The sequence below is a fragment of the Bos indicus x Bos taurus genome, chromosome 4 (assembly GCF_003369695.1).
Source record: "Bos indicus x Bos taurus breed Angus x Brahman F1 hybrid chromosome 4, Bos_hybrid_MaternalHap_v2.0, whole genome shotgun sequence".
Taxonomy (NCBI): Eukaryota; Metazoa; Chordata; class Mammalia; order Artiodactyla; family Bovidae; genus Bos; species Bos indicus x Bos taurus.
In genome coordinates, this window is record NC_040079.1 from 26262078 (window position 1) to 26287213 (window position 25136).

Sequence of the window (25136 nt, forward strand, 5' to 3'; positions counted from 1 at the left end):
AGTTTGATGGTGGCAGCATCAGTTGAAATTTAAAAAGTCAACAATAACACCTTATAACTGCAATATGCTACAGAAACGTAAGGCATTATTTTGCTTTATTTTATTGTGGAGCAAGAAAATGAAGCAGAATCGGAAATGACTGTTGCCATCGTCCTTACAACCATCCATCCAGCACTGGAGTACCAGGATCGTAAGGGTAGGATCATAAGCAGTTCCAGTTCTATTCAGAGAGAAACCACATAAACCAAAGCAGCCCCTCATACGTGTTTTATTTGGTTTGCACTGTTTTTTGTTTGTTTTTTTAGTGTGAATGAATTGCCAACATTTTAAAATAGAGAAACAAAATAAAAGTTCCAGATTTCTGACTTTTCCTAAAAAATCAGGACAATCTGGGTAAGCCAGTAAGCAGTACTGTGTTACAGCTTGGGCTGGAGAGTCAGTTCTGTCATTTGCTAGAGCGGTTACACTTAACCTCTCCATGTACAGCAGTTACCCTATTTATAAACTGGTAATCATGTATTAATACCTTCCTCATAGTGTTAATGTCAGGATTAAATGAAATGAAGTAATTAAGGACTTGGAAGAGTGCTCTCCACCTCCTTTAAATGCTAATTTTTATTATCATTTCAAACTGGCAACAACTGACTAAGTGGAGGGAGAAGAAGATGCTCTTACCAACAAGATCTTCAAGATGTCCATTCCTGGACTGCCTTGACCATTCACAATGCCCGCTCGTTCCAGCACTGGAGATTGCAAATTCAACAATGCAATGTATAAAGAGGAGAGGGTAGATAATCCAATCAATCAACAAATATTTAAGAAGACATATAGATCGCTAACACATGAAAATGTGCTCAACATCCCTAAGCATCAGAGAAGTGCAAATCAAAACTACAGTGAGGTATCACTTCACACCGATCAGAATGGCAATCATTTAAAAAAATCTACAAACAATAAATGCTGGAGAGGGTATGGGAAAAAGGGAACTCTCCTACACTGTTGGTGGAAATGTAGAATGGAGACCAGCATAGAGGTTCCTCAAAAAATTCAAAACAGAGCTACCATATGATCCATTAATCCCACTCCTGGGCATACATCTAGAGGAAACCATAATTTAAAAGATAAATGCACCCCAATGTTCATTGCAGCACTATTTACAATATACAGGACATGGAAGCAACCTAAATGCCCATCGACAGACGAATGGATAAAGAAGATGTGGTACATCTATACAACGGAATATTACTCAGCCATAAAAAAGAACAAAATAATGACACATGCAGCAACATGGATGGACCTAGAGAATTTCACACTGAGAGAATCAAGTTAGACAGAGAAAGACAAATATCATACTATATTGCTGATATGTGGAAACTAAAAAGGAGATGCTGGAGAAGACTCTTGAGAGTCCCTTGGACAGCAAGGAGACCAAAGCAGTAAATCATTGCAAGGACTGATGCTGAAGCTGAAGCTCCATACTGTGGCCACCTGATGCAAAGAGACGATTCATTGAAATAGACCCTGATGCTGGGGAAGACTGAGGGCAGGAGGAGAAGGGGTGACAGAGGATGAGACGGTTGGATGGCATAACTGACTCAATGGACATGAATCTGAGCAAACTCCAGGAGACAGTGGAGGGCAGGGAAGCCTGGCATGCTGCAGTCATGCAGTCTGGGCTCACTGAAATCATTCCTTTCATATACATCTCAGCTATCTGTGCCAGTATCCTGTTGCAAAGAGTTGGACACAACTTAGCCACTGAACAACAAAAAGGGGGTACAAATGAACTTATCTACAAAACAGAAATGGTTATAGACGTAGGCAACAAACTTATGATTACCAAGGGGTAAGGGGGGAGAATAAATTGGGAGACTGGGATTGACATATACACACTGCTGCTGCTGCTGCTAAGTCACTTCAGTCGTGTCCGACTCTGTTCGACCCCATAGACGGCAGCCCACCAGACTCCCCCGTCCCTGGGATTCTCCAGGCAAGAACACTGGAGTGGGTTGCCATTTCCTTCTCCAATGTATGAAAGTGAAAAGTGAAAGTGAAGTCGCTCAGTCGTGTCTGACTCTGAGCAACCCCATGGACTGCAGCCTACCAGGCTCCTCTGTCCATGGGATTTTCCAGGCAAGAGTACTGGAGTGGGCTGCCATACTATATATAAAATAATAAATAAGGATCTACTGTACAGCACAGGGAACTCTACTCAATAATGAGCCTGTCGACTTAAAAAACAGTCACAATCTTAAAGTTGAGAGTTCTGTTTTATTCAGCAGGAATTTTTAGGACTTCAAGCCCAGGAGACAGCATCTCAAATAACCCTGAGAGAACTGCTCCAAGGAAGTGGGGGGAGGTGGGGGCACAGAGAGTCAGATTACATAGAAGTCGGAAACAAAGGGCAGGTAGTCTGAAGTATTTTTGTGAATTAAAGAAAACCGGGTATTTGGCACTTTTCCCTTTTCTATGTATGGGAAGATGCAAGAGTCTGGGCTCATTGAAATCATTCCTTTCATATGCATCTCAGCTATTTGGGCCAGTATCCTGTGTTTTTCCTCAGTGCTCACTGTAGGGAGTGGCTGCAGCCTCATGGCTGCTAGATCACAGGTATTATTTTGCTTCCTGGTGCCCCTTAGGGCTCAGAAATTCACATTTGGAGGGTCGAAATTGCTGATGACTGTGACATCCTTGTTTACTGATATGACAGGAATACTCCATTTCTCAACCTATATGGGAGAGACAAAGAGTGGGTACATGTATATATATGTAACTGGTTTACTTTGCTGTACATCTGAAACTAACACAACATTGTAAATCAACTATACTCTAACAAAAAAATTTTTTTTAATTTACTGGGAACCAGATTCTAGGAAAGAGACACAGTGATAAGCAAGAAGGCAGAGTCTCATCTCAAAGAACTTACATTCCAGAGGAAGGAGCCATGACAATAAAGACATAAAGGAAAAAATAAGAATTTCTGCTATGCAGAGGATAAAATAAGGCAATATGATAAGAAAATGGCTGTGGAGGGGGGTGGTCTCTGATAAGGCACATTTGATTTGTGACCTGAATGGGTAAGGAGGCAGTCAGAGGAAGAGTTTGGTGAAAAGGCAAACAGTAGAGGGAGATAAAATTGGAAAAAATCAAGTAAGGCCTTTATAAGCCTTGGAAAGGAGTTTGGATTTTATTCTGATCAGGAAAGATGTTACAGAAGTAGCTATTTGAGAGGTGTCACTGGGAGCAGGAAGGAGGCTGGGGTGGAAGTATTCAGAGCAGAGGAAACAGTGTAACATATGGAGCATGACCAAGCTGCAGTATACCAGAGGTTCAGCTGGGGGGAAGCCAGATGGTGGGGGCCTTATCTACTGTGCAAAATAATTTGTAGTTCATCTTATAGCTCAGTGGTACTCAATATTATGGAAGATCCATTTATAACAACCAAAGGAAGGAAGGGAGGGATGGTCTGAGAGGGAAGCGGGGGGTGGGGTGGGGGGAACAAATAATGAAAAGAGTATACTATAAATCACTTGAAAGTGAAAGTTGCCCAGTCGGGTCTGACTCTTTGAGATCCTATGGACTATACAGTTCATGGAATTCTCCAGGCCAGAATACTGGAGTGGGTAGCCTTTCCCTTCTCCAGAGGATCTTCCCAACCCAGGGATCAAACCCAGGTCTACTGCATTGCAGGCAGCTTCTTTACCAGCTGAGCCACCAGGGAAACCCATGAATCAGGTAGTTTATTTGAAAACACAAATGTAAGCAATACTTTCGAGAGAGAGAGTATTTATCAGTTCAGTCTAGGAATAACCACAAGTCATGAAAGCCCACTGCAGTAACTCCCAGTCACCCTTAGGGTTCTAGACTACAGAATGAAGCATTACTAAAGGTGGTAAGGAGCAAACAGTCCTCCCAGGCATGTGAAGAATCACTTGGAGAGGACTGAGGCTACAGGCAGTCAAACCGGTCAGGTAACTAATGGTCAATGAGGGAGGGTTAATGGGGCCCTGAATTAAGAAAATGGAGATGGAGAACATGTGTGAAATATTTAGGGGGTGAAAATGTAAAGGATTTAGTGAACAACTTGATGAGAACAGTGAAGAAAAGCTAAATCCAGGATGACGCCAGTGTTCTGGCCTGGGTTAAAGAGTGGCTTATTAACCAAGGTAGAAGAGTAAAAGAGCAGATTTGCAGAGGAGGACAGTGCATGACAATATTTACAGGCACTGTCCAAAGAGATACCCAGATCTGGAGCTGTGATGCACAGATGCCTCTGATGCAGGTGTAATTTGAGACTCATCAAAAATGAGATGGTAATGAAAGCACAGAGCATGAACAAAACTGACCAGGAATAATTAATGTAAAGTAAGTGATAAAAGAAGCAAAGGAGACTATTCAAAGGAACGTATTGAGGAAGGAAAAAAACAACAGGTGAAGACAAATAAGAAGCTGGAAGGAAAAAAACAGAATCAGGAGATAGCAAGTATCATGGAGGGCAAATGAGAGAAGTCAATAATATCAAATGCAGTGGAAGAAGAACTGAGATGACTTGTCAAGAAATTCAAGTCATTCAATCAACATATGCATAAAAATCACCTACTGTGTGTCAAGCATTGATGAAGACACAGAGGAAAGAGCCATGAATTTTTTTAAAAGTCCTCGCCTTCTTGGATTTTACATCCTACCAGAAGGAGATAAACTAAACAAGTATATACACAATATTTTAGGGAGTGGAGAGGTGGGGACGAGAGAGGCTGCAGGCCAAGAAATGCCATTCTGACCATATCTGAGCTCAGATCTGTAGGAAGTAAAGGAGACAGCATGAAACATGTGGGGGGAAAGTATACAAGGCAGCAAGAACAGCAAATGCAAAGACGCTGAGATAGGAGCATGTTTGATGTGATCAAGAAGCAGCAAAATGGCCCATAAACCTGAAGTATCCTAAGCTAGGGGAGAAGCAGCAGTGAGATTAGCCAGGGTCAGGCTTGTGGGACCTTGAAGGCTACATAAGATCTTTGGATTTTACTCTGAATGAGATGGGAAATGTTTAAAGGTTTTGAGCAAGGGTAAAGATGTAAACTGATTTTCTGGGCTGGTATTTGAAAGTAGACTGAAGGGAGGAAAGGGTGGAACCAGGAAGACCAATTATAAGGTTTCTGCAAGATGAGCATGGCTTGGACCAGGATAGCAGCATCAGAGGTGATAAGAAGTAGTTAGATTCTGCATGTTTTGAGGATACAGCTGTCAGGATTTCCTGACAATTGGGATGCAGGGTAGAGTAAAAGAGGGTAGTCTAAAAAAAATGATCCCAAGGTTTTTGGTTTGAGCAACCGGAAGAACTTAATAGCTATTTACTGAGATGGGAATGAATGTCAGAGGAACAACTGAGATGTTCATTATATATCCACAGGAAACTGTGGAGTGGCATGTTGTGAACTGGAGGCTTAAGTGTGCTATTTTTTAAACTGCTTTTAGGTGCTTTTAAATGTTCTTTAACATTTATTTTTGCTCCTTTTTGGAAGAATACAATTAAGAACTGCACTTGCATTCTTAAAAATACTGAGGTAAACATTTATTATTTGGGTTCATTCATTTCTGGACAAATCGGCTATAAAAGTGCCACTATTACCCTTTCTAAGGTAACAATATAACACTAGGTCACAATTACTTATCTATCAGATTTCTGTCAAATAGTTTTCTTTATGGATGTCAAAACAGTCTATCAAACAGGATAAGTAACAATGTTGGAGAGATTCAAGGATATACTCTACAAATTACTATATGAATAGTCTTTCTTTCTTCTTCTTTTTTTTCTTTCTTTCCCTGACAGCTGTAGTGTAAGCAAAGAGAAGCCAGAACTTGGAATCAGTAATGCCTGGTTTGATTTCTAGCCGCATAACCTTGGAATCAAATCCTAAAATCTCTATGAGCTTCTGTTTGATCATCTGCAAAACTGACAAGGATGATGCCTACCTCATAGGGTAGTAACGGTAATAATAGCTAACACTTACTGAGGCCTTAACTATATGCTAGGTACTTTTCTAAGGACTTTTTTTTACATATATAATGACATTATAATGTATTATATAATCCTCATGACCCTAGGATCACTGTCATGATGAAGTGAGGCACAATGAGGTTAAGTAATTGTTCTAAAGCAAATAGTAAATGATAGAAACAAAATTCAAGGTTTGTCAGTGTGCATAATAGTGCTTTACGATTAATAAAACATGTTCATATCTTGTTTTTAAAGGTAGGTATAACACAGTATTGGGCTTTGCCAGTGGCTCAGCAATGAAGAATCCATCTGCAATGTAGGAGAGGCAGGAGACGCTGGTTTGATCTGGGGTCAGGAAGATTCCCCTGGAGAAGGGAATGGCAACCCACTCCAGTGTTCCTGCCTGGAAAATTCCACGGACAGAGGAGCATGGCTGCCAGGCTACAGTCCGTGGGGCCACAAAGTCAGACACGACTAAGCACACACACAACACAGCATGAGACAGAACAATGTGAAACTGCTTCAAGATCCAAAACATCAGCAATTTCATATGGTTCAACCAAAATTATTATGCTATAGCCACTTTAAAAAATGAAATGTGAAAATATTTTTAACTGTCAAGCACTAGGGAAGGTATCATTTTTAAGCAGCAATAAATAGATCCTCACTAAGAATTAACACAGTTGTGAAAATGAAAGTGGTATGAAAGGGAACAGACAGTAAATATGACCCTAGTGGTTGAGTCACTAAATTGTGTCCGACTCTTGCAACTGGATGCCTGTATTTACATTCAAATTGCAATCAATGATTATAGTCAGTCAGAAGTCCGTTATATATCCAGCCCAGGTTTCCCCTGCAGCCTTGGTATGTTTGAGGGTTAACTGTCTGAAAGATATGGGGACAATCTCAAGCTGACACAATTTTCCCCTTGAAATATTTATCTTTTTATTCAACCCATTAGAAAGTAAACTCATGGGGGCAAAGATTTTTCTGTTTTATTCATTCAGTGTTATCCCCAGCACCTAAAACTGTTCAAGGCTCCCAATAATTACTCAAATTTGTTTACTGAATGAATGAGAAATCAGAACCTCCTAAATTGGACAGTAACATATGAAATACATTTTAAGACAAAGATAAAGAATACTCAAGAGATTTTGTATAAATAAATAACAATAAAGAAACCTTTCTAAATAGCAAAATAATGGTCCCTACCATAAACACTTCAGTGTCAGACATCTAAATCTAAATAGTATCTATTCAAAAATAAAAATCTCCATATTTACATAATCCATTAAAACAAATTATATATTGAATTCCTTCCAAAATTAAAACTAGAATAGCATATAATCAAAGTTTTAAAATCTTAGAATCCTAGATGAGGAAAGAAAGAGAAAAGTAAAAAAGCACATATGTTTCAAGAATAAAATTTGCAAAGTGGTTGAATATAAAATTAAAATGACTTCACTTCAAACTGGGAATAACATTTCCATTTTAGAATTTGTTTAACCTGTACAAGATATGCCTAAAGTTAAAAGACAAGGGAGAAATGCTATCCTAAGTTTCTAAAGAAATACAAGCTACTTAAAAAACATTTACACTATATTTCCTGCTCAAAAAAAAATCACCAAATTTTTCCATGACTACAGAAACGTTGCATCTGTTTAGAAGAAGTTATTTGAAAAATGACAGAACACTGTACAAAAAAAGTAATAACCATTCTATAAGAATAAAAAAATAAATATTTTTCTCACTACCAATTTCTCAACGTGATCTTTGATAAAATTTTAAGAAACGAAAGGGGGAAGGGACCATCACATGTAATTTACCAGATACATTTATTAGCAACCGCTTAGTCCTGGCCACAATAGACACCCTGCAGCTGCCTGTCAAACCACCAAAAGCTGCTTGTCACCCACCTTCCTAGGCGCTTAGAACTAAGCTCACTTGGGTCAAAACAATTCAACTAACTGCTTTTCTCATCAGTAGTAATATACTGGAATAAAAGTATAATTCTGTCTGCCAAGATTCTGTTCTTAAGAACAGTCTTGTAACTATTAAAGGGGACACTAAATTAGAGCTATTGCCTAAAACAAAAGGGTTATCTGTATCTATAGCTTCACTGGGATAATACTTCTGAGGTTATGATGTATAATCTAACCAGAGGAAAGAGAAGCAACTGGAAAAAAATAAATATCACAATCCGCAAAAAGAGTTAATAAAGAGTTAACTGCTGAAAAAAATGAGTATACCAGTAATAAGATGTAAATAAAAGTAGGTTCATACTTTAGAACAGATTCCACATGTTGTGCAACAAGGAATATTCCTCTGACTTAGTTTAGTTACAGATCACTGGTCAGAGAAATATTACAGAAGTATTAAAGGATTGAAGTAGACTGACAGGCACTGACACAGAAAAATGTCCACAATAAACTGCTGTAAACTGGAAAAACAAATAAACAAACAAAACAAACGGACAACAAAAACAAAAAAACCAGGGTAAAAAATCTGCAGAATGAATGTGGTCTCATTTGAAAAACAAAAGTTACAGATGTGATTATGGAAAAACAAAAGAATCTAGAAAGGTACATTGAAGCTGTCAAGAATGCTTTTCCGCTGTGCACAATGGAACCATGAAGACTTTTTACAGATTTTTTTCTCCTTTTATGTAGTTACTTTTACAATGGGGGGATGGTGAGTGGGGAGTTAATCCCAGATCTGGGACAGAAAAGACAAACAGCATGATAAGCCCCTCTCCCCCTTCAGTGAATGAAAAATCTGAAGGTGACCCCTAAGCTCATGGAATCAGAGAGACTCATATATAGACCATCAAAACTGCCCAATGTCCTCTGAGAACTTTCTTTAAACAGAATCCAATGTAGAACTTCAAAATGTAAGACAAAAGTAGAACACTTCCTATTGAGAAGGAGCTGGGGAATGCTGACAGCATAGGTATTCATCCCCCTCACCTCCTGCAGTACCCTCTGAGGCTCCTTAGGACTCCACAGAGGACAAGTGAACACTCCCTGATTATTCAAATCTCCCATCATGCAGTTGGGAAACTAAGACCCAAAAATCAGCCTCCTGTTAAGACCTCTGCCTTAGGGATTGGCCCCAGGGTCATGTTATATACTAGGCACGATAGCCACAGTCCTTGGGACTTGCAAGCTTTTCAAACGCACACAGAAAAGTTTAGAGAAAGCTGAAAACACAGAAGAATTGGCTTCAAAATACCAAAAGAATGAATAATCGAAATTAATAAATGTCAAAGAAAAATAGCTATAAAGCTTCTTAATGTTCAACATGATTCAGGCACACTACAGTTTCCTAGGGGCTCTGCAAATGTTTATGTCTTTCTATTGTTTGAGGTTCATGTTTAGCTATACATATTCATCAAAGAAACACAAGATGGCATGTGAAACTGAGAAAGACAAGTGGGGGAAAAAAGGCAACAATTGTTTTGGAAACTGAAAAGAACAGAAAAGATATGTTAATCAAATAAGTGGATAACTAGAGATGCAAGAAATAGGAAAGTCTGCACTTGAAGGGTAAAATCAAATTCCAAAAAACTCAAACAGCCTAAACGAATGAGTAAAATCTCACAGGATAAATTAACAAGCATAAACATAATATTCTGAACTTTGGCTTAAAAAACCCCATTGCAGAAGAACACAGGATGATGAATACTTGTGTCATCATCACAGAAAAAAACAAAACAAAAAAACTCAAGGGAGTGCTGATTCACACTAAATTTAGTATGGAAATAAGAATCATGACAAGCATCATATGCAGACTATGGATATTGAAAGGTGCTTTCTGCATCAGCTTGATCACACTTGTATTTAGTGCTGGGCACTTTTTTTTTTAGGAAAACATATTTTTATTCTTATACTTTGATTAGAAGAAAATGAACAGTAATTTTAAGGTAGGTGTGAAAGAATATTCTACCTGCACATCACCCTCCCTTCCCTTACCACTCAATATTCACAACTGTCTCTAAAGTCAGGAATCATATTTTTTGGGGGGGGATTATGTTTTTAAATTGTCATTTTGGGAGCATTTTTATCACCTCAAGATCAAATTTCAGAACTGGACATTTCCCATTGTCATTGTACTGTGAGCACTTTACTTTTAAAAGATGTTAAAAATTAAAGTACATTGGGACTGTGAAAAAGTCAATTATTATAAGGAATAGTTGGAAAAAATGGAGAGGTCTAAACCTAGAAAAGAAAGGGCTTTACCGAAAATGACCTCTCATTTAATATTAAAGAATTATTAAGAGGAATTATAAATATTACGTGACCTCAGTAAGAACAAATTGGCAAGAAGTTAAGGTAGGTAAGGCAGAATTCCTGCAAACAGACCATTCTTCTCACAGCTCTGTGAAGACAGAGCTGGTTGTTGCTAGGAAGCAATGAGCTCTCCCATCAACAGGCATCCTCCTGCAAAGCAAAGACAACCACTGGGGGGCACTGGAGAGGTGGCTTGCACCTATCCTAACAAACTAGCATGCAGAAAGTAAGGAGCAAACCAAAACAACTCCAAGATTCTGCACCAGGAGATTTTCAATCAAGAGGTCCAAAATGTGTATTAGGAAGACTGTCTCAGGTGAACTGGATACATACCCAGATAAGATCTGATATAGTCCTATCCATACACAATTCTGCTGCAGTTTGGGGAATGTACAAATGTACACACAAACAGAATTATATCGTTATATAGATCTTTAACTAGAGGTCTGGTCCTCTTTAAGAACTCTAACAGTGGGGCTTCCCTGGTGGTTCAGCAGGTAAAGAATCTGCCTGCAATGCAAGAGACTAGGGTCTGGTCCCTAGGTAGGAAGATCCTCTGTAGGAGAGCATGGCAACCCATTCCAGTATTTTCGCCTAGAAAATCCCATGGACAGAAGAGGAACCTGGCGGGCTACAGTCCATAGGGTCACAAAGAGTCGGACATGACTGAAGCGACTTAGCACACACTCATGTCTTTCTTGGCTTTGACTCATTCCTTTTTAGTGCTAAATAATATCCAACTGCATGGAGGTACCCGTTATCAATTCTTTCTTTCATGGGTCGTGCCTTTGGTGTATCTAAAAAGTCATCACCATACTCAAGGTCATCTAAATTTCTCTGATGTTATCTTCCAGGAGTTTCATAGTTTTGTGTTTCACACTTAGGTCTATGATGCATTTTGAGTTAATTTGCATAAAGAGTATGAAGTTTGTGTCTATATTCATTTTTTGGCTGGTAGATATCCAGGTGTTCCAGCACCATTTGTTGAAGAGACAACTTTTGCTCCATTGTATTGCCTTTGCTCCTTTGTCAAAGATCAGTTGACTATATTTATAGGAATCTATTTTGGGGCCCTCTGTTCTGTTTCATAATCCATTTGTCTGTTGTTTCACCAATACTGCATTGCCTTGTTTACTACACTTTATAGTGGGTCTTCGGAGAAGGCAATGGCACCCCACTCCAGTACTCCTGCCTGGAAACTCCCATGGACGGAGGAGCCTGGTGGGCTGCAGTCCATGGGGTCGCTAGGAGTCGGACACGACCGAGCCACTTCACTTTCACTTTTCACTTTCATGCACTGGAGAAGGAAATGACAACCCGCTCCAGTGTTCTTGCCTGGAGAATCCCAGGGACAGGGGAGCCTGGTGGGCTGCCGTCTATGGGGTCGCACAGAGTCGGACGCGACTGAAGCGACTTAGCAGCAGCAGCAACATAGTGGGTCTTGAAGTCAGGCAGTGTTGGTCCTCTTAACTTGGTTCTTCTTTAACAATGGATTAGCTGTTCTGGGTCTTCTGCCTCTCCATATAAACTTTAGAATCAGTTTGTTGATATCCATAAAATAACTTGCTGGGATCTTAATTGGGACTGCACTGAATCTACAGATTAAGAGGGGAAGAACTGACATCTTAACACTATTGAGCCTTCCTATCCATTAATATCTATTTTAGCTCTTCTTTCATTACAGCTTTGTAGTTTTCCTCATATAGATCTTGAACATATATTAGATGCATACCTACATATTTCATTTTCATTTTAATCAATAAGTTAAAACCAGAAAAGTACTTAATATTTAAAGAGGTATCATTTATCTGCTAAGTTTACTACAAAAATTTCAGAGTTTTAAATTTTGAAAAGATGTTAATACTATCTAACTCTTCCCAGATGCAACTTATACAGTGTTTCCACACTAAGAAATACACCATCAATAATTGATATAGATAGCAAATTTACTAGGCATATGTGGAATACCTGGTCTATGTGGAACATCTAATATGGAAAGCTCGTTTTCTTTTTCAACTAAAAAAGGATTACAGCCCTTATGTGGCTATTTTGCAGTTTTATGTAATCCATAAAACTGTATCCCATTCATATTAAAATGTACCCAGAAAATGCATAAATGTAAGTGGGAAGCAGGGTAATCAAAGGGAACTGTGGTATCTCTGGATAACAGGGCTACAAAATTTTCATCTTTATATTTTATTTTCAAAATTCTCTTCAAAGATTATATACTACTTTTATATGTCACTGAATCAAATATTATACAGCATGTAAAATGAGTAACCTATAACTACATGCATCAATCTCATGTAAGTTTAAAAACATACAAAACAATATTATCTTTCCTATGGATAAAACACATAAAGGTAAAGTTGTTGTTTTTTTTTTTTTAATGAAGGGGAATGATAAACATCAAATTCAGAATAATAGTCACAGATGGAAAGGGAAAGAATGGGGAAAGAATGGCCAGGAGGCTTCAATATCATCTGAGATATTTTATTTTTTAAGCTGGATAGAAGATATATGGTATTCATTATATTGTTCTATATCCTTATTTATGCCTTTAGTATTTTAAAAAATTTAAAGGTGGTAGCTACAGAAGTCATATCAAAGTAGTAAGTAGTACTTAACCTTCATTGCAAACTACTTAACTGGGATATGGTACTACAGGAATAACAGTTACAAATGTATCTTTTATAAGTGAGAAAATTCTCTGGAAAATTTAAAGTAGGAGTCCTAAAAGTAGGTTTTAATGTGTATATTTACAAGCAAATAACAATCTGAAACCTGTATTCCATAAAAGATCTATAGCAACCACTCCCATTGGTGCCTTGCACACAGAGCTCAAAATTAAATCTGTTCAGGAAATGTAATACATAAATTATCTTTAATTTGTAATACATGGATTATTTTTAATTTGACTTTATTTTACATTTCCACTTACAACTCTGAAAACAGACTTTTTACATTGGTTAGTTTTAAAACAGAATTTGGTCTTTTAAGGATGTCATAAAAATAAAGTTAATCTTATTTTTATGACAGCCTTAAAAGGTGACTGGTAGTTTCCAGTTTGGTGATTTTAAATGGTTTCTAACCAGGACATGGCACCTACGACAAGAAGCACACATAAATGACTCTTAAATAGTAACTCACCCCTGTACTAGCTGAATCCTCTCTTACTGTTAAATAGGCATGATGGTGACCAAAGTTTAGCTAGTGCCTACCTTATCCAACTTTTTGGTGGTATTCACTCTAAACAGAAGTAATGACTTTCCAAAGACTAAAGGACAAAAACTTACAATATGTTTAAAGGAGACTCAGGAACTTTTAACATGAAACAAAAAAAGTGTGTGGTTTTGATGGTTAGAAATGCCTTACCTCTTATAATCTTTATTTGAACTAGGAGTGAGAAGTTTTTTAAAAGTAGGGATTGGGGGTGGGAGCAGAGAAAGACCTGGGATGGTTTAGAACTAACACTGTTCCTTCCCATTTCAAATCCCAATTTACTGCCCATTCCTATATCCTAGCCCTAAACTAGAAAACCTGTAACAAACTAATCACTTCAAAACAAGAGAAGTACTATTTAACAAATTTTGAGATTATCAAAACTTAGCTAGATGAACTTAAGCTTCTACACTTAAAAGAGGGTATAAAAAAGGCTATATCACACCGTCTTATCACCCAATTTCTTGCCCCAAAATACACAGTAGGGTATTCATTGGACATATTTCCTTAGAGAGGAAAATGACTACCGGGGTACGCAGTTTATTTAGACCACGGATTTTTAGTCACTATTCTTCATAAAAAGTGATTTGTTTTTAACATTCACCTTCAATAACTCTTTTTGAAGACTTTACTAGATCAAGCACAAGCTGTGACCTATTGAAATTTAAATGAGATGTTTGCTTGTCAGATCAGATCCATCTTGAGGATCCTTTCTTAGACCACGACAAATTTAAAGACTCAAAAAGTAGAAGACTTTAATAGATACCTAACAAGGCTCAAAGTTGGCTTTGTAGGAACTTGTACATGTATATCCTTTTCCTGTGCATTCCTGAAATCAGTTAATTCTAATTTCAACATCACCTTATATTCAGGTATTTCATCATTTGCATTTACCAAGTATATTATCATCCACATTCCATTTGTTCACCCTGTTCTCACCAATGTCTATGGGAAAGCTGCCTGATCAAGCCTGCTTGGATGGATGGAGGCAGCTACATAAATTTACTCATCAAGTTTTGTCCTGTTTAAATGTCATCAAATCACATTCATTAAACAAATATCTTTTGAGCACCTTTTCTGTGTAAAATCCTGGACCAGAAACTGAAGGGGGACGTGTGGGATGATTGGTTCAACCTTGAAATAGCTTACAGCAGCAGTTCTCAAAGTGAACCTTAGAAACCTGGGGATCCCTGGGTCAAACTATTTTCATAATAGCTAAGACATTCTTTGTCTTTTCTCACTGTGCTTATATTTGCACTTAGAATGCAAAAGCAATGGTAGGGTAAAACTACTCGCAATCTCAGCACAATTTAAGGCAGTGGCACTGAACGGTACTGGTTGTCATTATATTCTTCACCCTCATGTACTCTTGATAAAAGAATCAACTTCACTATTTAAGAATGTCTTCATGAAGGAGTAAAAATTATTTTATTAAATCTTCACCCTTGAATTCATGTCTTTTTACTATTCTGTATAATCAAAATTATACATGAAATTAAAAAGGCTTCCCTGATAGCTCAATTGGTAAAGAATCCGCCTGCAATGCAGGAGACTCCGGTTCAATCTCTGGGTTGGGAAGATCCCCTGGAGAAGGGAAAGGCTACCCACTCCAGTATTCTGGCCTGGAGAATTCCACGGACTGTACAGTCCATGGGGTCACAAAGAGTCAGACACAACTGAGCGACTTTCACTTTCATACATGAAATTAAGATGCTTGCTCCTTGGAAAAGAAGCTACGACAAACCTAGACAGAATATTAAAAAGCAGAGACATTACTTTACCAACAAAGGTCCATCTAGTCAAAGCTATGCTTTTTTCAATAGTCATGTATGGATGTGAAAGTTGGACTATAAAGAAAGCTGAGCACTGAAGAACTGATGTTTTTGAACTATGGTGTTGGAGAAGACTTTTGAGAGTCCCTTGGACTGCAAGGAGATTCAACCAGTCCATCCTAAAGGAAATCAGTCCTGAATATTCATTGGAAGATGCTGAAGCTGAAGCACCAATACTTTGGCCACCTGATATGAAGAACTGACTCACTGGAAAAGACCCTGATGCTGGCAAAGACTGAGGGCAGGAAGAGAATGGGATGACAGAGGATGAGATGGTTGGATAGCATCACCAACTTGATGGATATGAGTTTGAGCAAGCTCGGGGAGTTGGTGATGGACAGGGAAGCCAAGCGTGCTGCAGTCCATGGGGCCGGACATGACTGAGCAACTGAATGGAACTGATAATCAAAAAGTATAGAGTACTTCTGTATTCAGAAGTATGATGGTTATTTCAAAAAATTTTAGCCTTTTTTTGCCAAGGAATACCATTTTTACTTGAAAGAGTGGCTAACAAACTATGTGGCTATTCAGACCTGGGTAACTGACAGACATTTTTCCAAAAATGAACAAAGTGAGCCCATCACTTCAAGCAACTGAGAGCATTTGTTGTCAATGATAAAACTGGGTATTTCAAGTGATAATTAGAACTTTGGAAAACTTGTATCCACCACAGGGATGATTTCCCATTACTTAAAAGCCTTTTCTGATGAGATCAGTGGTAGGGTTCATGAATGTGACTTTTATGCCAACATTCGGAAGATCTGCATAAAAACCATGCATGGGTTAAAAGATCCAAAGTGCATGACAACCAATATATTTTAATGTAACAAAGCATAGATAGATGTGCTTTCAGATTCTGCATTGCAATTAACCTTGAAGAAATTAACATTGCTGAATTTTAGTATAATATCAAAGAGTATCATCTACAATAATCTGAAAATGCTCTTAAAATACTTTCCCCTTTTCCAACTACATATTTAGTATGAGGCTAGATCTTCTTCTACTTTAACAGAAGTTGTAACATACTGCAGCAGACTGAGTGTGAAAGTAGACAGGAGTATCCAGAGGTCTTCTATCCAGCCAGACAGAAAAGAGATTTGCAAAAACTGTAAAATATTCTTCTCACTAAATTTCTGTTTTGGAAAACATGGTTTTTTTTAATTACAATGTTTCACTTATTTTAACATGTATTGGGTATGTTATTATTTTTAAATTAATAAACATGTTTTAATTTCTAATATAATAAGTATCATAAGTTACAACCCATATAAACAAAAGCTCTTGAGTTCTCAATGACTACTAAGAACCACTGGCTTACACTGTAACAAAAAAGGGAGGGGAAAAAACCCCAAGTACAATAAACCAAGGTAGAATGTCCAACAGATGAATGGATAAAGATGTGGTGTTATTTAATGGAGTACTGCTCAGCCATAAAAAAGAATGAAATAATACCATCTGCAGCAATATGCATGGACCTATAGATTACTGTGCCACGTGAAGTAAGTTAGACAAATATCATATGATATTGATTGTATGTGGAATCTGAAAAATGACACAACTGAACTCACTCACAAAACAGACTCACAGGCTTAGAAAACAAAATTATGGTTACCAAATGGGAAAGGCGGGGGAGAGGATGAATTAAAAGCTTGGGATTGACATACACACACACTGAATATAAAATAGTACTCAATACTCTGTAATAACCTATATGGGAAAAGAATCTTAAAAAGAAGAGATATATGTATAAATAAACTACTTTGCTATACATGAGATGAATACAGCACTGTAAATCGACTATACTCCAATATTTAAAAAAAAAAAAAAAAGGCTCACAGTGACTTACACTGTAACAAGAGGGAAAAAACCCATACGTAATAACTCAAGGTAGACTACTACAGCTACCACAACCCTTCTATTTTGGAATTTTCCAGCTCTCAACTAGACCTATACTATCTACCTGGCTCCTGAAATAATCTCACCCTGCTGTCAATATAATAAAAATAAGTAATTCATTTAGCAAGCATGAAAAGGCCTCAAGCACTACCAAGATAATATGTTAAACCAATTTGAATTGATGAGCTTTTCTTTAGTCATTTTCTAGGTAAGTGGCCTGAATTAAAACTGGTTTTACTTCCCTGGTATAAACTTAGCCTATAGAGAGAATTCTTTCACAAAGAACTATATAATATACAACACTCTTGGAAATGCATCCCACACAATCAAATCAGTGATGGGAAGCTGTAGAATCTAGTCTCCTGCTTCTCAACAATAGGGTATAGAAAAGAAAAAGAAAAAAAAAATCTAGAAATCCTACACTTGGGCTGCTGAGGATGAAAATACAAAACATGGCATTCAAAAACATATTAGTTGTGTCAGGCACTGTGCTTGGTGGTGAATACCAACATGATGTCTATTTTCATAAAGCTTACAATCTGGTGGGAGGGACAGACATACACCAAGTAATAAACCAACAAATGTAAAATGACATATACAGACATACATGGTGAAGAAAAAGTACAAAATAAGGGAAATGTGTAAAACTTCCCTGAGGAAATGAATAAAATTTTTAAGATTTTACCAGAGAGAAGAAAGGAAAAAGGTTTCCAGGCAGAAGGAAGAGCAATGGGAAGGCCTAATGGGGAGGGCAGCACGTCTGACATGACATGAGCTCAAAAGGCGGCACAGCCCCAGCAAGGAGCTCCGTCTTCATCCTAAATGGGGACATGACCAAACTTGTGTATTTGGAAAAGTTCGATTAACTCTATCTGCAATGAGGAGAATGGACTAGTGTTCAGCCAGTGTGGATGCACTGTTAAGTTACAGGTTATAGGTTAAGTTATAGGTTAACTTATAGTTAAGTTATAGGTTATCGCAACAGTCCAGAAAAGAAACTACTCAAATGGAAGTGGTAATGGTAGAAATGAAGAGGACAATTTGAGCTCATTTAGAAAATTAAACACGATCTGACAATATGAAAAGACCAGGTTTCTGTTCTGAGAAAATAGATGAAATAGTGATACCCTTCACTGAGGTAAGTAAGAATGGAACAGGGCCAAGTTTGAAAAGGGCATCTCATTTTGGGATGAAGTATATCTGAGGTACCCAAGAGATGTCAATTAGGCCACTGGATATAGAGTTCTTACACTCTGCGGGTAGGCCAAATCTGAGCATACATATTTATATGGAACAGTTGCATATTATTTTATCTTTTAGGGAAAACAATTATTGTCATAAAATAATCACTGTTCTTTAAGAAATAGAATTTCAAAACTGTGCTAGCCTAAAAGATAAGAACCACTACCTTACCAAAGGCCCTAAATTAATACTAGCCAAAGATTACCTCAGAGAAGGCAATGGCAACCCACTCCAGTTCTCTTGCCTGGAAAATCCCATGGACGGAGGAGCCTGGTAGGCTGCAATCCATGGGGTCTCGAAGAGTCGGACACGACTGAGCGACTTCACTTTCACTTTTCACTTTCATGCATTGGAGAAGGAAATGGCAACCCGCTCCAGTGTTCTTGCCTGGAGTGTTCTTGCCTGGAGAATCCCAGGGACGGGAGAGCCTGGTGGGCTGCTGTCTGTGGATCGCACAGGGTCGGACACGACTGAAGCGACTTAGCAGCAGCAGTAGCAGCAGCAAAGATTACCTATTTAAAGTACACTGGATATATACCACTCATCTAGCTACAAAATGGATCTCTTTGGCATGAAAACAATACATCTCGGTGGATTCCCAAGCTAGAATTAGCTGCTACTCTCACATCTTTCGGACACAAACACCAGAAAAAAAAAAAGTTTGAGGCAAAAAGTCTGTACTTATTCCCAGATTGTCCACCTACTCCTATGTCTGAAAGATACTGATTTAACCATCTTAATTGTCAAGTATAAATGATAAAGTTTTTCTCCTAGAAGTTTCTAATTTTCAAAGTAGAAGGGAAAAGAATGAACAAATCAGACTTTTTTCCTTCCAGCGTATACTTCCATAGGCTTTACACTATACTTCGATGAAAACTGACTAGACAACTTTAGGTATTAATTGTGATAACTAAGGAATAAACACAAAGGACAAACAAACCATCTTCCAGAAAGACTAAAGCAGAACTAACAGGAGTAGGCAAGAAAATTGGGTTACATTACTAACTTTTCTAAAGAGAATCCACTGCACAAAATCTTTACGAAAGGTGAGAAAAAGCCAGTATTATTTACATGAAACTAGAATTATATACATCACATACTTATTTGAGACAGAGCATGGATTAGACTACAAAGCATTTTATAAACACAGATATTTATATTTTACGTACATAAAATCTTTTGAACCTTCCACAGATAATGCTTTTTTGAAAAAATAAGCATTTTTAACACTTCTGTATTAAATGATTGCTGCTACTAATATCAACTTATTCTCAACGGGAATATAACAACTTAGAAGGTCTCAGGACAAAACAAAAGACTTGCAACATTGACACAAACCAGAAACTATCCTATAAATAGGAATCCTGGCTCAGGAACTGTGAGGACAGAGTGGAGAAAAAGCAAGTTAATATGTGAATGAAATTGAGGTTAACCCAGGATTTACCTTTCATTCTTCATTAAGTAAGCTTTCACAGGCAAGCCCTTCCATTCTTACTCCAAGTTACCCTTACCTCAGCAAAACCATACAAAGCATGAAACAGGCAGTAAGTATTCCTGGACAAATTTGTATTTTGACAGAAACTTTCAATGTCTTTCATATTTCATTGAAATGGATTTAATAACTGTTCCATTAAGAATGTCCCAAGGCAAAATCAACAAATCAAACATCCTTAGACATTTCTGGTTCAAGACAGTATACAGAGTCCTATTTCATATTATCATACAGTACATACAAGCAGTGTGAGTGCACATGCAACATACATGTATACTTAGAGAATATCTAAACCAAATAATTAAAAACACTGTTAAATATCTATGTAAACAATTGTAAACTGTTTTACAATTTTAAAATTTTTTCTCTTTGCTACAATGAACATATTTACACACTTTTTACAAGAAGAAAATATATTTATTAACACATCGTAACACAACTCAGAAATAATTTTAGAAGGAACTTTTTATTTAGTGAGAAACTTTACCATTTCTGTACTCTTCATTTTTCAAATGGGGAAAAAGGCCTAGTGAGAATAATTGACTTGTGCGCCCAAAATCTGTTAGTGACTCCCTACGGCGGTAATTATATTATGGCCATAATCATACTTTTTATTTTTTCTAATTATAAAAATGAATGCATTTTCATTATGAGCATATATGCTCATAAACCAAAGATAACCACTGATTTGGCTGCTTCATTTCTTTTCTAAAAATTTTCACTACAAAAATTATACATTTTCAATGTAGAGAAACTTTCAAAATAGAGAGATTAAAAATTAAGGAAGACAAAAATGTTAACAATCAATCACATAATTGGTGATACTGGAATTATTTCTTCAAATTTAGTTTCTAAATTCAGTTTAGGGTCAAAAGACCTTAAGGGTAGCTCAGATGGTAAAGCACCTGCCTGCAATGCAGGAGACCCAGGTTTAATGCCTGGGTCGGGAAGATCCCATGGCGGAGGAAATGGCAACCCCGCTCCGGTATTCTTGCCTGGAGAATTTCATGGACAGAGGAACATGTCAGGCTACAGTCCATGGGGTTGCAGAGAGCTGGACACGACTGAGGGAGTAACACACACATGATGGTGTTTGTATGGAGCAAACTGACTCTTTCATTTGTGATTATTATGTGAAAGATCTACTACTGAAAATTTTATTTAACAATTGTTTAATGAGACAAAGGGCTTCCCTGATAGTTCAGTTGGTAAAGAATCCACCTGCAATGCAGGAGACCCCAGCTCAATTCCTGGGTCGGGAAGATCCGCTAGAGAAGGGATAGGCTACCCACTCTAGTATTCTTGGGCTTCCCTGGTGCCTCAGCTGGTAAAGAATCCACCTGCAATGTGGGAGACCTGGGTCTGATCCCTGGGTTGGGAAGATCCCCTGAAGAAGGGAAAGGCTACTCACTCCAGTATTCTGACCTGGAGAATTCCATGGACTACGGGACAAAGAGTCGGACACAACTTGAGCGACTTTCACTTTCAAAGACAATCCACAAACACAAGCCCAACTGCAAGCTGCATAACACAAATTTTCTTAAGATTATCCAACATGTTTACTCATGTAATTCTTACATTTACCAATATTTTTACAGGGTATCCTATACAACTGCCAGCTGGCATTAATTACAGAAAAAAACATGAATTATAAGCAAATATATTTACAAAAACAAGCAAATCAAGCTCACAAATTACTGAACCATCATTAGCAAGACAATTTTTACCTGATTATTTTAAAATGTTTACCTTCTACATATTTTATAATGCACATAAATATATTAGTACAATAACAGGAATACCATCTATAAATAAATGTTTTTCAGAATGTGTGCTCAAAACTTACTTGTAAGGGTGACAACAAAAGTTAGAGATCACTGACTAGAATCCAGGGCCTAGCTGACAAAATTGCCCCCTAATCTAATTAGGATCCAAAGATTAGAAGAAGAAAGTAAAAATGATCAATTATCTAAAATTCAGAATTAAATATTTTGGGAGTCAAGTAAAGTTCTAGTATGAAACATTATTAAATAATCTGCTTAAATTTCTGCATTTTATCAATGATTTATGAAACATGGACACTAGCAATTTGTTACCATTGTATCTTAGATCTTAAAACATTCCTAAATTGTCATATTTTATACAGACTCTATAAAACAAGCCAATGGTATTTTCATTTCACAGTTAGAAAAATTAAGCAAGCAGAGAATAAATGTCTTGTCCCAGATCACCAGATTGATACGTGTACATTGTAGAAGTTTTCTATGGACTTCCCTGGTGGCTCAGATAGTAAAGAATATATTTATATGTGTACTTTAGAAGTTTTCTAAAGTGCATATGAGCAACCTTACAAATGAATTTGACTTTGCTGTATGCCTGAGACTAACACAACGTTATAGATCAACTACTCCAATGTAAAATAAAAATTAAAATTTAAAAAGTGAGTTTGATTGTAACCTAATGAACTATTTAGCTTTCTTTCAAAACTCACTTTCTCTTTAAAACAATAGTAATTTGATCCTCCCACAAAGCCTATTGTATAGAGTGCATGAATAGTCATATACAGTACAAGTATAAATTCTGGAATATAAAAAAGCAAGGAATTCAGATGACTTGACAAAATTCTCAAGCTGGTTAAGCTTTGCTTTGGCATTCCTCCCACCTTCCTTCTGGCGCTCCTACTCTTCTCTCCGAAAGGTACCTTCCATCTTCCCAAGTTCCTCACCCCAAACACCTACTCAAAATTTCTTTCCCTTGCTTGATCTAGCCCAGTCAGGATAACTGATTTCAGCCAACTAACATAGCCAACATTTACATTACCAAGGGCCAAAACGGCCCTTAACTTTTCTGTGTCAAGAACCCCTTGAGAATCTTATAAAAGGACCCTCTTCGCAGAAAAATCACATAGGCCCACACAGTATTTTTCAAACAATTTCAAGACCCAGAATCTCATAGCCAAAATATATCCATGAACCCCAGAATTATAAAACTCAAGTTAAAAACCCCTGTCTGTATCATATAAATATAAAACCTCGAAACCCTTCAAAAGGAATTTGTGTTTTAAGAGATGATAAGCTCAAAAATGCTACACTATATATACTCAAAGACATAAACTCTAATTGTTAAAATTTAAGTCATCTCCCCAAGTTTTTAATGCTGTAATTCTCCTGAATAGCAAGACCTATTTCTTTTTTTTTAAGACCTATTTCTAAACACTCATCATCCATTAATATTGTGTTTTAAGGCTCTACCTCTATATTCAATAAGACTCTGTAAATCTGTTTAATTATCATGATTCATGACAAAATAATACATACATACATACACATAAACATATTCTGATAAAATCCAGTTTTTGCCTCAAGGAGCTCTGCAGGATTCCCCACACTGCTATACCCTGTTAAAATTCCCTTAATCCCTATCCTCAGTTTCTTCAACACTATACCGTTTACCTTCTCTCTTCAGGCATTGGTTTTCAACTTCCCTTACAGGCCTCTGTTCTTCCACTTGACCTTTATATAGATGCTACCCAGGGCTGCCCTCAGTTCCTTCCTCACTCTTGATATTATACTCTTTGGCAGTTTTTACATCACATTATGCCCAAAATACAAAGATCCTAACAGACCCCTCCCTCATTTTCCCTTGATCTAAAGTCCAAATCATTAGGTACCTAACTTTACCTATTCAGCATTATATACTCCCTAGCATCATACATCATATCCTATTTACCTTCCTCCTCAAGCTCTGTTCTCCCTATACATTCCTTACTTTATTAAAGGCATCATCATTATACATTAACCAACTATAATCTTTAACTCCATGTTCTTCCTAATCAGGCCACAATCTCACCAACTTCATTTCCCAGTACTTCCCCAAGTACAGCAAAATCTACTTGGTGTTTCTCAAATCAGACTATCAATGCCCTTCCTCTAGACTCTTCTTTCTCATCAGTAAAGCAGCTACTCATCCTTCAAAGTCCTAATGGGTTGGCCAGGAAGTTCATTCAGGTCTTTAAGATGGTATAGAGAAGCCCAAACCAACTTTTTGGCTAAGCCAATACTTAAAACACCCACTACATGAAAAATCTTCCCTAACCTCGCTTAATCTCCCTGCATCACACTCATCCCTTCCCCCAGAATTCCATCCCTTCTTCTATAATCCCACACCACTCTTTCTTCATTTTAGTGCTCAACAAGTTGTATTATAGTTAGTTGAACCCTTATCTTTCTTCCCTATAGACAAAACCCATGATTTATTTGTTCCTCTTGCATCTAGAACATGTCCAGAATATAGTAATATATTTAAATGTTACCTGGTGAATGAATGGCAAAACTCCAGAGTGAGGACACACTTAAGGTTATTTCCCAGTGGAAACGATGCCTCATTCTCTTTTGAACATAAATCAAATTAAGTCCCCTAGTCCCTAGCCACCAGTCAATCCTAAAGAAAATCAGTCCTGAATATTCACTGGAAGGACTGATGCTGAAGCTGACACTCCAATACTTTGGCCGCCTGATGTGAAGAGCTGACTCATTAGAAGACCCTGATGCTGGGAAAGATTGAAAGTGGAAGGAGGAGGGGAAGACAGAGGATGAGATGGTTGGATGGCAAACCGATGCGATGGACATGAGTTTGAGTAGGCTCCAGGAGTTGGTGATGGACACAGAAGCTTGGCATGCGGCAGTCCATGGGGTCACAAAGAGTCGGACATGACTGAGTGACTGAACTGAGTCCTTAGCTCTCCACTTCAAGTCCACTGCTTAGTTTTTAAGCAATGTTTCATGGGGATATTTCTTCATTTCCTCTTGTCTTTTGTAGATTTAGCTGTCAGCCTAACCACATTAACATTCAGTGGCAGCAATGAAACAGACTCTCCAAGTTCTAAAAAGCTAAGACTTTACAATTACCAACAGTAAATATAATCTCTTTTAAAAAATGGTCTTAACATTTAAGCACACAAAGTTCATTCTTCATGATTCTGAAAAAGGCTTGGCATAGTTTATCCAACAGGCACCATTGAAAAGTTCTGATGAAAATTTCCACTTAAACTGTCAGCCAAACTTTTCACATTTGTAACCACAGAGATCAGCATACATGAAAAAATGTGAATACTATACTGATATACTTTACTGTCTGAACCAGGGAAGCTGATATACTAAATAATA

General features: G+C 37.5%; 1 protein-coding gene across 9 annotated transcripts in view; it reads right to left on the reverse strand.

The window, feature by feature from the left end:
• The window catches only part of NRF1 (nuclear respiratory factor 1), a 130785-nt gene that overhangs the window by 101260 nt on the left and 4389 nt on the right, over positions 1-25136 (reverse strand). For 5 of the 9 annotated variants that reach the window (XM_027539006.1, XM_027539014.1, XM_027539010.1 and 2 more), the window contains exon 2: positions 676-743. The exons of 3 other annotated variants lie outside the window; for them this stretch is intronic. In XM_027539006.1, coding sequence (XP_027394807.1) covers positions 676-699 — 24 coding nt within the window. In that variant the 5' untranslated portion in view covers positions 700-743. Of the gene's footprint in view, positions 1-675; positions 750-25136 lie in introns of those variants that run through there. One more of the 9 variants, XM_027539008.1, reaches the window with a different exon arrangement.